Source organism: Myxocyprinus asiaticus, chromosome 5 (genome assembly GCF_019703515.2).
Source record: "Myxocyprinus asiaticus isolate MX2 ecotype Aquarium Trade chromosome 5, UBuf_Myxa_2, whole genome shotgun sequence".
NCBI classification, from domain to species: domain Eukaryota; kingdom Metazoa; phylum Chordata; class Actinopteri; order Cypriniformes; family Catostomidae; genus Myxocyprinus; species Myxocyprinus asiaticus.
Window position 1 is genome coordinate 50988372 of NC_059348.1, and position 17665 is coordinate 51006036.

At 40.7% G+C, this 17665-nt stretch overlaps 1 protein-coding gene across 1 annotated transcript in view; it reads left to right on the forward strand.

Annotated features, from left to right (window-relative positions):
• Nucleotides 1-17665, forward strand: part of LOC127441635 (dual specificity calcium/calmodulin-dependent 3',5'-cyclic nucleotide phosphodiesterase 1C-like) — a 99596-nt gene that overhangs the window by 64493 nt on the left and 17438 nt on the right. The window contains exons 4-9 of the mRNA XM_051699251.1: nt 5431-5544; nt 8800-8982; nt 12137-12203; nt 14541-14657; nt 14736-14876; nt 16465-16565. Of these exons, the coding sequence (XP_051555211.1) occupies nt 5431-5544; nt 8800-8982; nt 12137-12203; nt 14541-14657; nt 14736-14876; nt 16465-16565 (723 nt within the window). The remainder of the gene's footprint in view (nt 1-5430; nt 5545-8799; nt 8983-12136; nt 12204-14540; nt 14658-14735; nt 14877-16464; nt 16566-17665) is intronic.

The following is a 17665-nucleotide window of genomic DNA, read 5'->3' on the forward strand; positions in this document are numbered from 1 at the left end:
AAAAAGGAAAGAAAAAACGTGTGTATCCTCGCTTGGTACCTCTTGTCACTATTACAAGTGACCCAGCAACAACATTTTTACATTTTGTGGAACATTTATGTAAAATTCCGCTTAAAATGACTCAATCACGCATCACTCAAGCAAGCACTTGTCAGAGAAATGGCGCACGGCAACAGTTGCTAAGATAAAATTGGTCAGAAACTATTTTAAGGCGGGGCTTAGCGAAGGGTCAGTTAGATTCATTCTACATCCTGGAAATGGAAGGTTATCTCAAGCACATTGCATTGTGGAACACAGTATCTCACCCTAGTTGTAAAGACCTTAGTGATGATAGACGCTAAATCTGTAACCAATGAATTTATTTAATCTGTGACCTGTGTTTTACCAGAAATTCTAAGGGGCTGTCCAGAACAAAAGTGTCCATTGCAACAACAACAAAAAAAAAAGCCAGCCATATTGCTCCATATATAACAGAACACAAGTTGATTTTTTTCTTTTGATTTTTTTTTTACCTGATATGGCGTCTAAAGACGTGGCACTCCTGAACTATACGCTGAAAAAACAGCTGGGCTCAATGGTCAAAGACCACTGAAAAAGAGTGTGGACAGACTCAAAAATCTGTTCAGTGTGAGTGGTTCTTAAAGGGATAGTTCACCCAAAACATGAAAATTCTCTGCAAAACACAAATGAAGATTTTTAGAAGAGTAGCTCAACTCTGTAAGTCCAGTTCAAGTGAATGGTGAACATAAAAGTAATTCTTAAGACTCAGTGGTTAAAGCAATGTCTTCTGAAGCAATCCAATCGTTTTTGGGTGAGAACAGGCCAAAATATAACTCCTTTTTCACTGTACATCTTGCCATTGCAATCTCTAGGCATGATCATGATTCCAAGCTCAATTACACTTCCTAGTGCTTGACGCATCTGCAGAACTTAGAGGTCTGCAACCCGACCCGGGCCCGATGGAACAACCATCACAACCCCGGTTCAGCGGCATCCGCTTCACTTCGGTGAGGGGCGAGAATGCCGCCACCTTGCGTGCGGAGATCGCGACCCTTCTGCGCAAGGGCACGAAAGGGTTAAAGGGTTTTACAGCCCTTACTTCATTGTACCGAAGAAAGGTGGTGGGTTGCGGCCAATCTTGGACCTGCGAGTTCTGAACCGGGCCTTGCACAGACTCCCGTTCAAAATGCTGATGCCAAAGCACATTTTGGCATGTGTCCGGCATCAAGATTGGTTCGCGGCGGTAGACCTGAAGGACGCGTACTTTCACGTCTCGGTTCTACCTCGACACAGACCCTTCCTAAGGTTTGCTTTTGACGGCTGTCAAGTCAATACAAGGTCCTTCCCTTCGGCCTGTCCCTGTCCTCTCGTGTCTTCACAAAAGTCGCAGAGGCAGCTCTTGCCCCGTTAAGGGAAGTGGGTGTCCGCATACTCAACTACCTCGATGACTGGCTGATTCTAGCTCACTCTCGAGAGTTGCTATGCATACACAGGGACCTCATGCTCAGGCACCTCAGCTGGCTAGGGCTTCAGATCAACTGGGAAAAGTGCAAGCTCTCCTCGGTTCAGAGCATCTCTTTTCTCGGCATGGAGATAGACTCAGTCTCGATGATAGCGCGCCTCATGAGCGAGCATGCGTTCGGTGCTGAACTGCCTGAAGTCGTTCAAGAAGAGAACAGCGGTTCCACTGAAACATTTTCAGAGGCTCCTGGGGCATATAGCATCCTCAGCGCCGGTCACGCCACTAGGGTTGATGCATATGAGAATGCTTCAGCACTGGCTTCAGACTCAAGTCCCGAGATGGGCATGGCGCCGCGGCACACATTGTGTGGCCATCACGCCGATCTGCCGCCACTTGTTCAGCCCTTGGACAGACCTTGCATTTCTATGGGCAGGAGTTCCCCTACAGCAAGTGTCCAGGTGTGTCGTCATTACGACAGACGCCTCCAAGCAAGGCTGGTGTGCCATGTGCAATGGGCATGCAGCCGCTGGTTCCTGGACAGGACCGTGACTGTGTTGGCACATCAACTGCCTCAAGTTGCTGGCAGTATTGCTCGCCCTGCGGAGGCTTTTGCCTTTGATCCGGGGTAAGAATGTGTTGGTACGGATGGACAACACAGCGACAGTAGCATATATAAATTGCCAAGGCTGCTTACGCTCACGTCACAACTCGCCCGCCATCTCCTCCTATGGAGTCAGCGGCGACTGAGGTCGCTGCAGGCCACTCACATCCTGGGCAACCTCAACACCACAGTGGACATGCTGTCACAGCAGGTGACGCTCAGGGGAGAGTGGAGACTCCACCCCCAGGTGGTCCAGCTGATTTGGAGTCGGTTCGGCAAAGCACAAGTAGACCTATTTGTCTCCCGAGAAACCTCGCACTGCCCGCTCTGGTATTCTCCGACGGGGGCCCCCCTCGGCCCAGACGCGCTGGCACACAGCTGGCCCCGGGGGCTGCGCAAGTATGCGTTCCCCCCAGTGAGCCTACTTGCACAGACCCTGTGCAAGTTCAGGGAGGACGAGGAGCAGGTCACCTTCGTGGCCCCATATTGGCCCACCCAGACTTGGTTCTCAGACCTCACGCTCCCTGGCGAATTCCCCTGAGGAAGGACCTTCTTTCACAGGGACGGGGCACCATCTGGCACCTGCGCCCAGACCTCTGGAACCTCCCCATCTGGCCCTTGGATGGGACGCGGAAGACCTAAGTGGTCTAACACCAGCAGTGGTAGACACGATCACTCAGGGCAGAGATCCCTCCATGAGGCAGCTTTATACCCTGAAGTGGTGTCGGTTCGCAAATTGGTGTTCTTCCCGAACTGAAGACCCTCATAGATGCGCAGTCGGATCAGTGCTTTCCTTTCTGCAGGAGAGGCTGGAGGAATGGCTGTCCCCCTCCACCTTGAAGGTGTATGTGGCCGCCATAGTAGCACACCACAATACAGTGGACAGTAAATCCTTAGGGAAGCACGACCTGATCATCAGGTTCCTGAGAGGCACCTGGAGGCTGAATCCTCCTAGGCCATGCCTGTTCCCCTCATGGGATCTCTCCGTGGTCCTCCTGGGCCTTCACAGGGCCCTCTTTGAGCCTCTAGAGTCAGTCGAGTTGAAAGCACTCTCCTTGAAGACAGCCCTCCTGATTGCGCTCACCTCCATCAAGTTTTCTGTCAGCGATACCTGCCTGGAGTTCAGTCCGGGTGACTCTCATGTAATCCTGAGATCCCGGCCGGGCTATGTGCCCAAGGTTCCCACAACCCCCTTCAGGGATCAGGTGGTGAACCTGCAAGCCTGCCCCAGGAGGAGGCAGACCCAGCCCTGTTGTTGTTGTGTCCGGCGCGTACTTTGCACATCTACTTGGATCGCACGCAGAGCTTTAGATGCTCTGAGCAGCTCTTTGTCTGCTTTGGCGGACAGCGGAAAGGGAACGCTGTCTCCAAACAGAGGCTTGCCCACTGGATCGTGGATGCCATCACTATGGCATACCAGGCCCAGGCCGTGCCCGCCCCTTCGGGAATACAAGCACACTCCACAAGGAGTCTGGCATCCTCGTGGGCACTGGCCCGTGGCACCTATCTAGCAGACATATGCAGGGCAGCGGGCTGGGCAACACCCAATACCTTCGTGAGATTTTACAATCTCGGGGTTGAGCCAGTGTTCTGTCAGGTATGAACAGGTAAGTTCAGGAATACGGACAGCTGGCCGGGTGTATCGCTTGCGTATAGCACCTTTCCCCTCCAAAGGGGCGAAGATGTGTACTTCTTTTCCCATGCGAGTTCACGAACCTGTGAACCCTGGATGTCCTTCCTCCCTAACCCTGTGGCTCATGAATTCAGCAGAGGAATTCACAGCCGGAACCAGTACGTGTGCTAATATGCCCTTACTGAGGTAGGTGCTCCACAGGTGCCGGTTACTCTGGTTACCCCCGTAGTACGGTCTCCCTGTTGGCGGATCTGCATTTCCCTTTGACAGAGCCCTCTCTGTCCCAGTTGCTGTGTTTGTAGAGCTCCTCCCCTTTCAGGCAGGACCTCCCCCGTGCCTCTTCCATGTGCGGCTCTGAGCCCACATGACGTGCTTGCCACATGTTACCTCCCCTCCGGGCAGGATGTGGTCTCCACAGGGTCTTTTCCCCCTGAAAGAATAGGATAGGAAAAGAACACATTCCCCGGCACATATATTGAGCATTAAAATGACCCCAGCCAAATAACTGAATACTCTGTGGAGAGAAAACATAGAGAGATGGCGCAGCCTGCTTCCATACTAGATACGTCTCTTCCCCCACCCCAGGGATGTGGGGAACTATCCGACGTTTTTTGGGGCGTTGGGGGAGGCTATGTGCTTGCTTGCACCTGCACCGGCAGTCCACGTAACACAGTTCGGCTAGTTGTGGCGTTTCGTATAGGGACCCCTAGTGTCACTACATCGACACAACATCGAGTGAGTGACAGAAGGGGAACGTCTCGGTTACTGTCGTAATCTCCATTCCCTGATGGAGGGAATGAGACGTTGTGTCCCCCCGCCACAACGTTGTACTACCTGCTGAAATGGCCGGGACCCTGTCTCGGCTCCTCAGCACAAAACCTGAATGAGTGGTTGCGAGCCAGCTCCTTTTAGACCCGTATTCCACTCGCCAATTCTCATTGGCCTTTTCACAAAGATCTGAGGTGTTCGGGGCTCTCAAGTGCGACCCCTAGTGTCACTACATCGACACAACGTCTCATTCCCTCCATCAGGGAACGGAGGTTACGACAGTAACCGAGACATTTTGCTTTCTGCAGAAGAAAGAAAGTTATACACATCTGGGGTGGCATGAGGATGAGTAAATGATGAGAGAATTTTCATTTTTGGTTGAACTATTCTTTAATAGCCAGACCAATAATTTTGGACATTAGAAAAGGCTACCCTTTTTTCACTGATATTTACCTAAACATCAATAACTAATTTTCTAAGCTAAAATTCCACTTTTTTTTTACTTCTTGCTAGTAAATTTCCGCAAACAGTCTTAATTGTTTTAACACACTGCAGAGTGCGGAGAGCATTTGATGTTTTGATTTGAAAGTCTTTCCTGGAGGAGAGATTTTTAAAATGGGTTTGATTAGGCTAATGAGCTTAAATTTATCAATTGGCCTTAAAAGCTCAATTAAATAAATACAATCAGAAGAGAGGTGTCTGTCACCATGACAACTCAAATACTTAAATGAATGTCCCTAACAAAAAGATTTCTTTCAAAATACTGCATCAAGATTTAATTGTTTTCTTTTTCAGCTAGGGAAGGAAATGCAATATTAATCTTTATTTTGCAGAATAAAATGCTTCATTTGGCACGCTGAAATCTGCTGATACTCTCAGAAAATTTCTACAAAATAAAATAATAAAAAAAGAGCTTTCAATTGTGTTGTTAGAATTAATGTATGAGTATTTGATTGTCTTTTTCAGATTACGATGTCTGGTGAAACAGTTGGAGAGGGGAGATGCTTCTCTTGTAGACCTAAAGAAAAACCTGGAATATGCTGCCTCTGTTCTGGAATCAGTCTATATTGAAGAAACAAGGTAAAGTATAGATTTTAGTTTTTAATAAATATACCCAATATATACTCCACAATGCAAACAATAGAAATGTAATCCCAGAAAATTTGGAAACAATTAACATTAAACAATTAATATGAGGAAAACCTCAAATCTTTCAAATAAACTTGGTTATATGCGGAATGGAATACTGCCGTTTAGGGCTGTCATGATTATGAAATTTGGCTTATGATTCATTGTCAAACAAATAATTGCGATTATGACGATTAATTGTCTGTTTTAGGGCTATGACGATTAATTTTCATATAAATTGTCATATTTCTTAAGGTGTGCTTTTTTTCTGCATGTGTGCTTCATACATCTTAAGTAATTTTTACACATTTAACTTGAAATATATAAATCAATTAATAAAGTAGGGATATGTGATTTCCTTTTAAGGCTTTAAAAACATATGAATGACACGAAAAATTATGTTTTAAATATCAAAATATTTCTAAACACTTAAAATATGTCTCCCTTTTTGGTCAGCTTTAGCTTCAGTCAATTTTACATTTAAACTGCTGTTTTTTGAACTCATATATTTGACATTATATATTTTTATAAAAAATAAAAAATAATTTGTATATACACTGATCAGCCACAACATTAAAACCACCTGCCTAATATTGTGTACTGTAGGTCCCCCCCGTGCCGCCAAAACAGTGCCAACCCGCTGTTGTACAGAGCGGTTTTCTGAGTTACCGTACACTGTCAGTTCAAACCAGTCTGGCCATTCTCTGTTGACCTCACTTCAACAAGGCATTTCTGTCCACAGAACTGCCGCTCACTGGATGTTTTTTGTTTTTGCACCATTCGGAGTAAATTCTAGAGACTGTTGTGTGTGAAAATCCCAGGAGATCAGCAGTTACACAAATACTCAAACCAGCCCATCTGGCACCAACAATCATCCATGTGATTATCTAATCAGCCAATCATGTGGCAGCAGTGAAGTGCATAAAATCATTCAGACACGGGTCAGGAGCTTCAGTTAATCAACCACCAGAATGGGGAAAAAAATTGATCTCAGTCATTTGGACCGTGACATGATTGTTGGTGCCAGATAAAGTGGAATATCCTGAGTATGCCAGATTACATACTGTAAAATGTTTGGTAGTAAGAGTAGTATAATAGTGTGTAATTCCAAAAATACCGTATGTCATGCTGTTTCAGGAGTTGTTGTGAACTAACCAAGCTGCTCTCAGCCTTGCTTGAGCTAGAACTTATGGGGCAGCTGTGGCTCAGGTGGTAGAGTGGGTTGGCCACTAATCACAGGGTTGGCAGTTCGATTCCTGGCCCACATGACTCCACATGCCAAAGTGTCCTTGGGCAAGACACTGAACACCAAGTTGCTCCCAATGGCAGGCTAGCACCATGCATGGCAGCTCTGCCATCATTGGTGTGTGAGTGTGTGCATGAATGGGTGAATGTGTCACAGTGTAAAGCACTTTGGAACCACTAAGTTTAAAAAAGCGCTATATAAGTGCAGACCATTTACCATTAGTGCACATGCTACATTTATAATGAATCATCATGTCCAAGCTATGTTGTATTCTCTTCAATAATATTTGTACCCACTGCATTGCACACAAAATCGTGACAACAGATTGTTTAATCTTCCACGTCAGATGCTGATCCAGCTTTTCCACACAATCCCTGATTGGAGTTATTGTAAAGAAAATATTTAGAAACTGGACTAGGATCAGTCTAATGGAGCCAAAAGCAAAGTGATGCAAATAGAGGTCAAAGCTATTAGTAGTTAAAGATCCGTGTGTGTCATTCCCAAAACACTTTGTTTTTGACTGAATGGCCTTTCAAAGAATCAAGAGGTCACACTGTAGCGTTGTGTCCTTTAGCTAGACCTTCAACCTTTGGATGACACTCTCTTACATAACACCATGTTTTCATTGCGTCACACAAAAGTACCTTGGTATTAACATGTTTTTGTGTAATTAGTAAAATGATTATTTTTTGAATGAATAAATCAGTAGACAAGTAATTCATGATTTGTAGTGGATTACTTTATATATATATATATATATATATATATATATATATATATATATATATATATATATATATATATTTCACCCAACACTGGCCACAATGCAAAAAATCTTCCAAAAACAGGCAACATTTTCTTTATGCAAAATACTTCTTGTTTTTTCTTTAGTTTTGTGTCATGAAATGGACATGTATTTGTAATGTTCAAATCTCTACTGTGCAGATGTGAGGACATACTGATTGCTGTATTGAGATCACATAAATAAACACCTGCACTATGAAACAAGTCGAACAACGTGCTTATCCAGTAGCATTTCATTCTCGCTCAATTAATGTATTTAATATCTCTCCTGGCACAGCACTCGAGTGCCTCTAATGTCTTTTCATTTTCATGAGCAGAGTGAAGTGTAACAGCTGTGAACATCTAAACGCAAGAAAAGACATGATAAAAGCTTATGGAATTTTGGAATCAGACCATCATCCCAGACCAGAATTAAGCCCTCTCACGTGTCAAACCAGAGAGACCACCAGTCTGATCTGATTAGATTCATATTCCCTACGTGGTTTATGACGGTTGTGGATTAAATCCACATCCAGATATACAGAAGTTTATATCTGGATACACAGATTTTTATGACACAGTTTCACACTGATACTGCTAAGATGTGTTTAGTGGTATAATATCAGACTGACCAATCCATTAAAGAAATCGAATGAAAATTCACAAAAATTCCGTCATTGTTTACCCGCTCTCGTGTTGTTTCAAAACAGAATGACTTTGTCTTGATACTTTTATGGTGTTTTTTTTGGAACTTGGCAGTCCCAGTCCCCATTTACTTCAACATATGGAAAGGAGTGGCCAGGATATTCTTAAAATATATGTTTCACAGAAGAAAATAAGTCATACGGATTTGGAACAAAATGAGGGTGAATAAATGACAGAATTTTCATTTTTAGGTGAACTATCCCTTTAAGCCTTTGCCATATTTTAAGATGGATTAAAGTGAAAATCATTGGTGGAATTACCATAATTATGTGGATGAGTGATGGATTAGTCCTAAACCGGTAGTCTTGGCTGGGGCTTCAGTCACGGTTCAGATTTATTATAAATAGTCATTTATCCTTCTTACATGCACAACATTACCTGTCATGTATGAAATGTTTGGTGTAAATGATGGTGTGTACAATATATTCTAACTGACTAACGATTCTTTCTCTCTGTTTCTCTTTCCTTCTAAGGCGATTGGTCGATACTGAGGATGAACTCAGTGACATTCAGTCAGATTCGGTGCCTTCAGAAGTCCGTGATTGGCTGGCCTCCACCTTCACGCGGCAGATGGGGCTGATGCTGCGACGGACAGAGGAGAAGCCGCGATTCCGCAGCATCGTACACGCAGTGCAGGCTGGGATATTTGTGGAGAGGTGGGATCATGAAATATATCATTTTTGAAAAAGTATTATTGTGAAGCTGCCGTCACTGGCTTTGTGCTCTGTTCACTCCCATTCAAACGTCTCCGGACGCTGGAGACCGGAAACGCAAAATCATGCGAAGAAGTTTTGCATTCCGCTGTGTACAAATGTACAAGTTTGGTAAACTCTGACCTGCAAATTCGTATGATGAAAAGACGTGACCAATAGAAGATGGCAACATCACACACTGACCTCTTGGCTCAATACAAAGAATACATATAAGTTGTGTGTTTTTATTGTTGCAATAAAGTGAGTAGATTGTATACATTAACATTTTAAATACAATATTATTTGTTATTTGTAGGGATGCACTGATGTATGGGCTGCCGATATCGGCCAATTATTGACCAAATTAAAATAGTTTATAAGCATGAAAACACAGAAATGAAAAAAATGTCTTTATTTTTATTTTTATAATTTATTAGTAACACACTTTGTTAAAACTCTAATTTCAAATGCCCAATCCAGAAATAGTAATAGCCACAATATGGCACTCCTAAGAACATGTCATATTTATTTTTTATTGTGGTTGATATTTCCGTGGAGTTGCCCAACATATGCATAGTATGAATTTGTAACAGATCCAATCCATGTTCAATAGAAATTATTTATTGTTAGAACAGTAAAAAAGCTTCTGCACCTTTGTACATTTATCGTACAAAAATACGATATTCTGTTAAAATCAGTATCGACCAAAAATGTTCATATCTGTGCATCCTAGGGGTGTAACGATCCATCGATCTGGATCGATGCATCAATCCAATAACCAACTATCCAGTGTTATTGATACGATGCATAAATATCGATATCGAATTTTTTTTTAAGATGCAACTTTATTTTAATACTCTCATGTCAGCCACGTCCGTACGCATTTCCGTATTACATTCATTTCACTTTAATGAGCACTAAATATGCTTTTCATGTGGGATAAGGATGTGTGCAGGGTCCTTGAAGCCAAAATGTGCTCTGCTGTCCGTGCGCGCGCATCAACCAAGCTTACCGCGAAACACTTGCTCCAGACCAGTGACAGGATCAGTGTGCGCATCAACCGGGCACTCCTTAAAATGCAAGCTCTCATGACAAACGCAGAGTGGCACACATGCGCGATTAATTCAGGCTTCCGACGATATTGTTGCGCATGAGACCCATTTGAAATTTACATGAGAATTTGCTATTTAAAAGTACCATGGAGCAGTTCAACCATCATGTGAAATGTCTTGACAATGCAGACATTTTGAACAGCACTAATGAGGGAAAGAGAAATCACCTGCTCAGCTCCAGCATCAGTTATAAAGCTTTACACATCTACACATCAACACCCTAACTAACATTTATCCCAGTTAACTGTAACAGAATTTTTTATTTCAACTGTGGAAGTTGTAGCCAAGAAAACCGCAGATAGCACGGATAGTTGGAAACAAGTCATGGGAATGCAAGTATTTTGAATTGGATTAAACTGAAAAATAAGCTATAATCAGACGATTGATGATCACTTGTGTGTGACATTATTTTGTATATTATTATCTGTATAATTTTAGTACCTTATTTTGTTGTGGATGTCCCAATGTGGATACTAAATTTGTACTTTTCAGAGAGCTCAATAAGATATTTAAATTATATTTTGGCTGCAAATTGTAATTGATTGTGTAAAATAGGCACATACTATCGATCGCAGGGTCCTGAATCAAATCGAAATCGTATCGCGGCAGACTTTGAAGTATCGGCAAATATCGGATCGCAGGCCAAGAGAATCGATATGAGATCGTATCATGATGAAATGTCTGATTTACACCCCTAGTGCAGCCCTAGTTATTTGTGATTTATTATTTATTAAAACCAGAATCCCTCGAGTGTGACATGATATCCTTTCAGTTGTGATGTCAGCAGTAATTTTACATGCTCTGGCATAATAAAGTAACGGGAACACTCCCCATATCACAAATTCTTTTCTTCGTTTTATTTTTTTCCCTTAGGTCCAAATATGTTAGTCACAGTTCCTTCTAAGACAAGAATCACTATTACTATTATTTAACAGTGTTGTATCATTAACAAAAACTAAAATTAAAACTAAATGAAAACATTTTCATTAACTGAAAAAAAAACTAATATGTAAAAAAAAAAAAAAAATTAAAACAAAACTAAAATACTTTTCCATATTTCCAAACAAATGTAAAAATGTAATTTAGTTTTATTTTTATTTTTTGATACATAGTAATTGTATTCAATTTGAAACCTTTACAACCTGTCTTTATTAGGCATAAACATGCTACTAGATAAAACTAGACAGCTCTGAAAAATGTAATGCCTTTAACATATTTAATTGATATTAGTTAGCGCATGAAATTGCACTAAAATTTAAATAAAAGCTAACTAAACTGAAAATAAATAAATAAAATACCCAAAACTAACACTCACAACTATACTTAATTGGAATGACAAATTAAATAAAAATAAAAACTAAATAAAAAATTCTAAACTATAATAACCCACTATAATAAATTAGGGTTAAGAGGTATCTTACAATGGTGCATAACTTTTTCAGCACCAATGGATGATTTACAGCCAAGGTTGTGATGTCGCAACTCTTCCGAACTCTTCTTACGAAAAACAAATTCTTTTATTTTCAAAAGATCAAAGAACTAAAAGCACATCTAACGCCAATTTTCAATGCTGAACCGAACACAAACAGGCAGTGCTCATGAATCAGTTAATCGGTTGGAATGCTCTCTTGGACATTTTTTCATGCCAGGCAAAATTAAACTCCTCTTCTTTGAAATTATTCTAAATCTATGCATTGAGCACAAAGTGAGTCAGCGTACGTATGCTTCATACATCATCCTCTTGACAAGCTTGAATTACAACCACATTTCCAACCAAGTTCTCTCTCTCTCATCCGTTGGCATCATATCATTTTGTTCTGATATATTTCAGGCAACTCTGCACAAATCAATTTGCTCTGACAAAGCATTTTACTTAAAGAAAGTGCAGTTTGTCCTCTACATTTGATGTTTTGGGGGTTTGAAGGTGAAGATTAGGGTACTATGTTTGGAGTGACTGAGGTCTGTGCAGTCACATTCACTTGATGGTTTTCATCTCATTCTAACAGAATGTACCGGCGAACTTCAAACATGGTGGGACTTTGTTACCCTCCTGCTGTTATAGCAGTGCTTAAGGTGACACACACACACACACACACACACACACACACACACACACATACACATGCATTTTTCCATTCGTATAAATAAACATCCTTATTTGTTATTATTTTTCTGCTTCTCTCCCTTTGTTTCTCACTTTTAAAAAAAGGCTTTTAAAAATACTTTCCTCTTAAAGTAATAGTTCACCCAAACATAAAATGTTGTCATTATTTACTCACCCTTATTTTGTTCCAAACACATATGAAGTGTAGAGTGTCCTGACTGCTCTTATACGTTCAGCGAAAATAAAAATAAAGAGGGATTAGTTCCAAAAAGGCAAAAAAAAAAAAAAAAAAAATACCTTGTGCACTATATTTCAAGTCTCTTGAAACTACACTTAGTTACCACTTTATTAGTGTACACTTGAACACCTACTTATTTGTGCGATTATCTAATCAGCCATGCACACAGATGGAAGGCCCCCTGCAGCCTCAGCTTTCTGTTCTTGGCTGACTGAGATGCTATTCTGCTCGCTACAATTGTACAGAGTGGTTATCTGAGTTACCGTAGCCTTTCTGTCAGCTCGAACCAGTTTGGCCATTCTCCGTTGACCTCTCCATCAACAAGGCATTTCCATCCACAGAACTGCCGCTCAATGGATGTTTTTTTGTTTTTGGCACCATTCTGAGTAAACTCTAGAGACTGTTGTGCTTGAAAATCCCAGGAGATCAGCAGTTACAGAAATACTCAAACCAGCCCGTCTGGCACCAACAATCATGCCACAGTCCAAATCACTGAGATCAAATTTTTCTCCATTCTGATGGTTGATGTGAACATTAACTGAAGCTCCTGACCTGTATCTGAATGATTTTATGCATTGCACTGCTGCCACATGATTGGCTGATTAGATAATAACATAAGTAGGTGTACAGGTGTTCCTAATAAAGTGCTCACTGAGTGTATATGATAGCTTTGTGTGAGGAACAGAATAAAATTTATGCTGTTATTTGCTGAAAATCTTTGGCTCCACCATAATTGATAATTATATTATTATTATTATTAATGATTTATACAAAATCATAATTAATACTACTATTAATATATACAGTAATTTTTGATATATAGTATATATACTGTATAATAATTACAAGATCTCAAATCTCGCTTGCGCTTTTTATCATATAGCTTCAGAAGACATTTTTGGAGCTTGGCAGCCCCTGGTCAGAATGTAGCATGAAAAATAGCAGTGTGGACATTCTTTAAAACATCTTTTGTGTTCCAAAGAAGAAAGCCATACGGGATTTGAACAACATCAGGTTTGGGCCACATCCAAACTAATTCAGTATTAGTATGCGATTTTCAAAACGCTCCCTTTTCAGTGGAGGAAAACACAGTTCATGTGTGGATGAGAAGCGTAAACATAGTGAAATTAATGCATTTTTAAACAAAAAATTATTAGTTTGGATATGGCCTTAGTAAATGATAATAAATTAGGGCTGTCAATCGATAAAACATTTTTATCTGATTTTTAATCGTATATATATATATATATATATATGTGTGTGTGTGTGTGTGTGTGTGTGTGTGTGTATATATATGTATATATGTATGTATACTGTGAAAGGCTCCAAGTAAAGGTAATGTAGAATATAATAATTAAAATAATTATATGTAATATATATTAAATATTAGAATTGAGAAAATTCAATTACATGAAATCATAGACATATATTGTGGCAACAGACAAGTGAAGCATTTAGAAAATACAAAAGGTGTCTTAAAGTCAAAATACTGTTTGTTTTATTTCTATTAAACATAGCCCTATTATTGGCCTACATCCCTCTGCTCTGTTTAATTGATGGTCTGTGTATTTGTGCATCAGGTGGGTGCTTTTGGAGCGTCTCAATTTGGTTGCATCTTGTCTCACTAGTTTTCAGCGCTGTGTTTTTAGGATTATGTGCGAAGTTGACTGTAGTTTGAAACTTTGAAAAACGTGTTACGAGAGCCCAGCTCGGTCCAGCTGTCTTTGAGCACAAAAGCGCCTATGTGGAAGGCTGAGCAGTTGCCTTGACTGCCCCCTACTGCATCAAGTTGGTACATCAAGCTTGAATTGCTCCAATAGTAGAAGCATTCCTTTTTACACAATTTACATACAGGTCGGGGCGTAATTAATAGTGTTACTTTTTAAAGCGTTATTTTTAATAGATAGTAGTCACATGAAAATGCAATAAATCAACAGCCCTATAATAAGTAAATAAAATAAATAGTTTTGGGGTGAACTATTCCTATAAAGGTCTATTACCACTATACATGATTAGCGTACATAATGTTTGCTGTATCTGAATTTGTGTCTCTGTTTTTTTCTCTCAGCATGTGGACAAGTGGTCGTTTGATGTATTTGCTCTGAACGATGCGAGCGGCGAGCACTCGCTGAAATTCATCTTTTATGAGCTCCTCACCAGATACGACCTCATTACTCGCTTCAAGGTGAAGAAAATCTTCTATAGTGAGAGGTTATGCCTGTAATGGTTTACATCAGAGTTCATAAAGTTGTGTTTCCGACAGATCCCCATCTCAGCGCTGGTCTCGTTTGTGGAGGCTCTGGAAGTAGGTTACAGTAAACATAAAAACCCGTACCACAACCTGATACATGCAGCTGACGTCACACAGACGGTGCACTACCTGCTTCTCAAGACAGGGATGGTGGTAAGCTCAAACACACTTAAAGGAATAGTTCACCCAAAAATGGAAATTCTGTAATCCTTTACTCACTCTCATGTTGTTCATAACCCTCTTCTCTGGAGCACAAAAGGTGTTAGGCAGAGTGTTAGCCTCAGTTACCATTCACTTGCATTGCATCTTGTTTTCCATACAAAGTGAAACATCTCATTTTGTGTTCCCCGGAAGAAAGAGAGTGTGGCAAATCAGGTTCTCAATGTGGAAAGGAGGAAGCGGGGACCGGGTGAACAATCCACGTCAGACATTTAATAAACACTTTTCAGTGTGTAACAAAACAAAAACACGCACTGCTTTTCAGCCAGCTACGTATAAACATAAAGACACACACAGACACAGACAGGCTTCATGCATCTCTCTCCGCCTCCCCCAGCTGTCCCTCATCGCTTGGCCATGCCCCCTGCGCTCTCCACAGAGAGTCATATGGGTTTTCATTTTTGGGTGAACTATACATTTTAAATGCCTAAATTGGAAGTATTGGTACTTACTGTACACACAATACATACATCATGTTTGCATTGTTTCTACACTTGCGATGTAGACCACTACTTATTATTATAATACTTACAATGGCAGCAAACCAGTTTTGTTACATTGCATTGTGTTGCTCGTTTTAAATCTATACATTAGGGCTGGATATGATCAACCATGTCTTGATACGCATCACAATACATATGGCACAATTCAGTATATTGAGATACATGCAAAATTATGTGTACAGGTGAAATTAATCTGACATCACACCACAGGCAACCAAGCTTCCAGGTTATTTTGAGCATCAGATTTCAATGGTGGATATGGCTAGCGGTGCAGTTTTAATAATCTTTTAAGCATTATATGATATGATATTGTTTGTCGATGTTACTAAATGTTATTATAAAAGAATATCTATGGTTTACAGTTAAGAAATTATGCAGGTTCTTTCTGAATTATTGCAAAAACAAGTTTTAACTTGATTTGATAGGCCTGTATGATTATGTCGGACATGTGACAGGTTGATGAATACACATCCTTCAATCTCTTCCCTTCTAATCACCTTTCATTCTCTCATCTTGTTTCATCTTGTCTCGTTTGATCTAATCTTGTTTGATTTTGTCATATATCTTCTCACGTTTCATTCTCTTCTCTCCTCTTCTCCTTTCACTCTCTCATCTTGTCTGATCTTTTCTCTTCTCATCTCGTCTTGTCTCATTTCAGCTCTTCTCTTCTCCTCACCTTTCATTCTCCTCTCCTCTTCTGTTCTCTTCTCTCATCTTGTCCCTTCTCATCTGGTCTTATCTCATTTTGTTTTGTGTCGTCATCTCAGCTTTCATTCTCATTCAAATGTAACCTTTCATTGTCTCATTGTCTTGTCTCATCTCGTCTCTTCTGACATGGTTGAGATCTCTTTTAAAACTCTAGAGGAGACAGATATATCAGATTATTGGGGTCTTTTTCTTGGGGGCAAAAATCTAAGAAGCAGGAGACTCCAGGAAAAGTCTCCATTTACTCCGTTTAATCTCATTGCTGTCTTGGAAAAACAACTGATTTTTCTTCCTTTCGGTTCTCTTCTCTCCAGCACTGGCTGACAGAGTTGGAGATTTTTGCTATGCTTTTTGCTGCTGCCGTCCATGACTATGAGCACACAGGGACCACAAACAACTTCCACATACAGACCAGGTAACGGCATGTGAGCACTGGGAGCCAAAGGGCGAGACATTCATCAACCACCTACGCTGACAAACATAGCCTACGGTCACAATACCTCAGTGTGAGCAGGCCAAATGAGACTAGCATGAAAGAGAGAGATAGATTGCCTTTTTTAATAAAACCTAACCAGGGACAAATGAGATGAATGGGGAAAGGGGAATAAAAGAAAAACATAAGTTTTGTGACATTAGAATGAGTTAAATAATCTAAACCCACCTTGAAGGCTAAGAGAGATTTTTCCTTGGTTTTGTTTTCAAATATTTGGATTCAATTGTGGGCATATTTGTACATGCTGACACACACGGCTACCAAATAACATGGACGTGAACTTTTTCAACATTAACGGAAAGTGTGTATTTACAGTATTGTGCTTGCTAAGGTGAGCATCACAATTACTATTGCTCATATTGATGATTAGGGATTTGAACAAACCCCTAACCCAGAGTATTAAACTTCAGCATGTAAATCATCCGGCACCATTTGTGCTAAAGTCATGAATAATAGCTCAAATCATGCATCTTGTTTAGGAAAGGCGTGCTTATACTTAAAATTTTTGGCCTGGCAGATGATAAATCCCATAGACTTGCATTGATGGGGAGGGACCTGAGCCATATCTAGAGACCAGAACACCATAAAGATTTGTGAGTTGGCTCTTTTGACTTGGACCAACAAGCAACCATCCAGAAACCAAACAGAACACCCTAGCAACCACATAGCAATGCACTGGCAACCACCCTAAACGTTCCAACGTCATGGTGGAGAGTTTTGCATGGGCAAGCACCACTCACATTTCATTTCAAAAATGTAAAAATCGATACTTTTTTGCCGTCTTTCAGTTTTCCCACCATATTCAATCACCTTTCTGCTGCTTTGCAGTTCACTGTAATTTTCCTGAAGTGAGACAATTGTATTTTCAGTGAGCTCTAAAACTACTGTACATGCATAATTATTTTACCATACAAAAATAAGAATAATGCTGTTTGAAATAGTTTCAGATGGAGTATGGCATGCCACACTGTAGTGTGCTGCATGTCAGCTACCCAAAGGCTACATTTAATTTCAGTTAAATG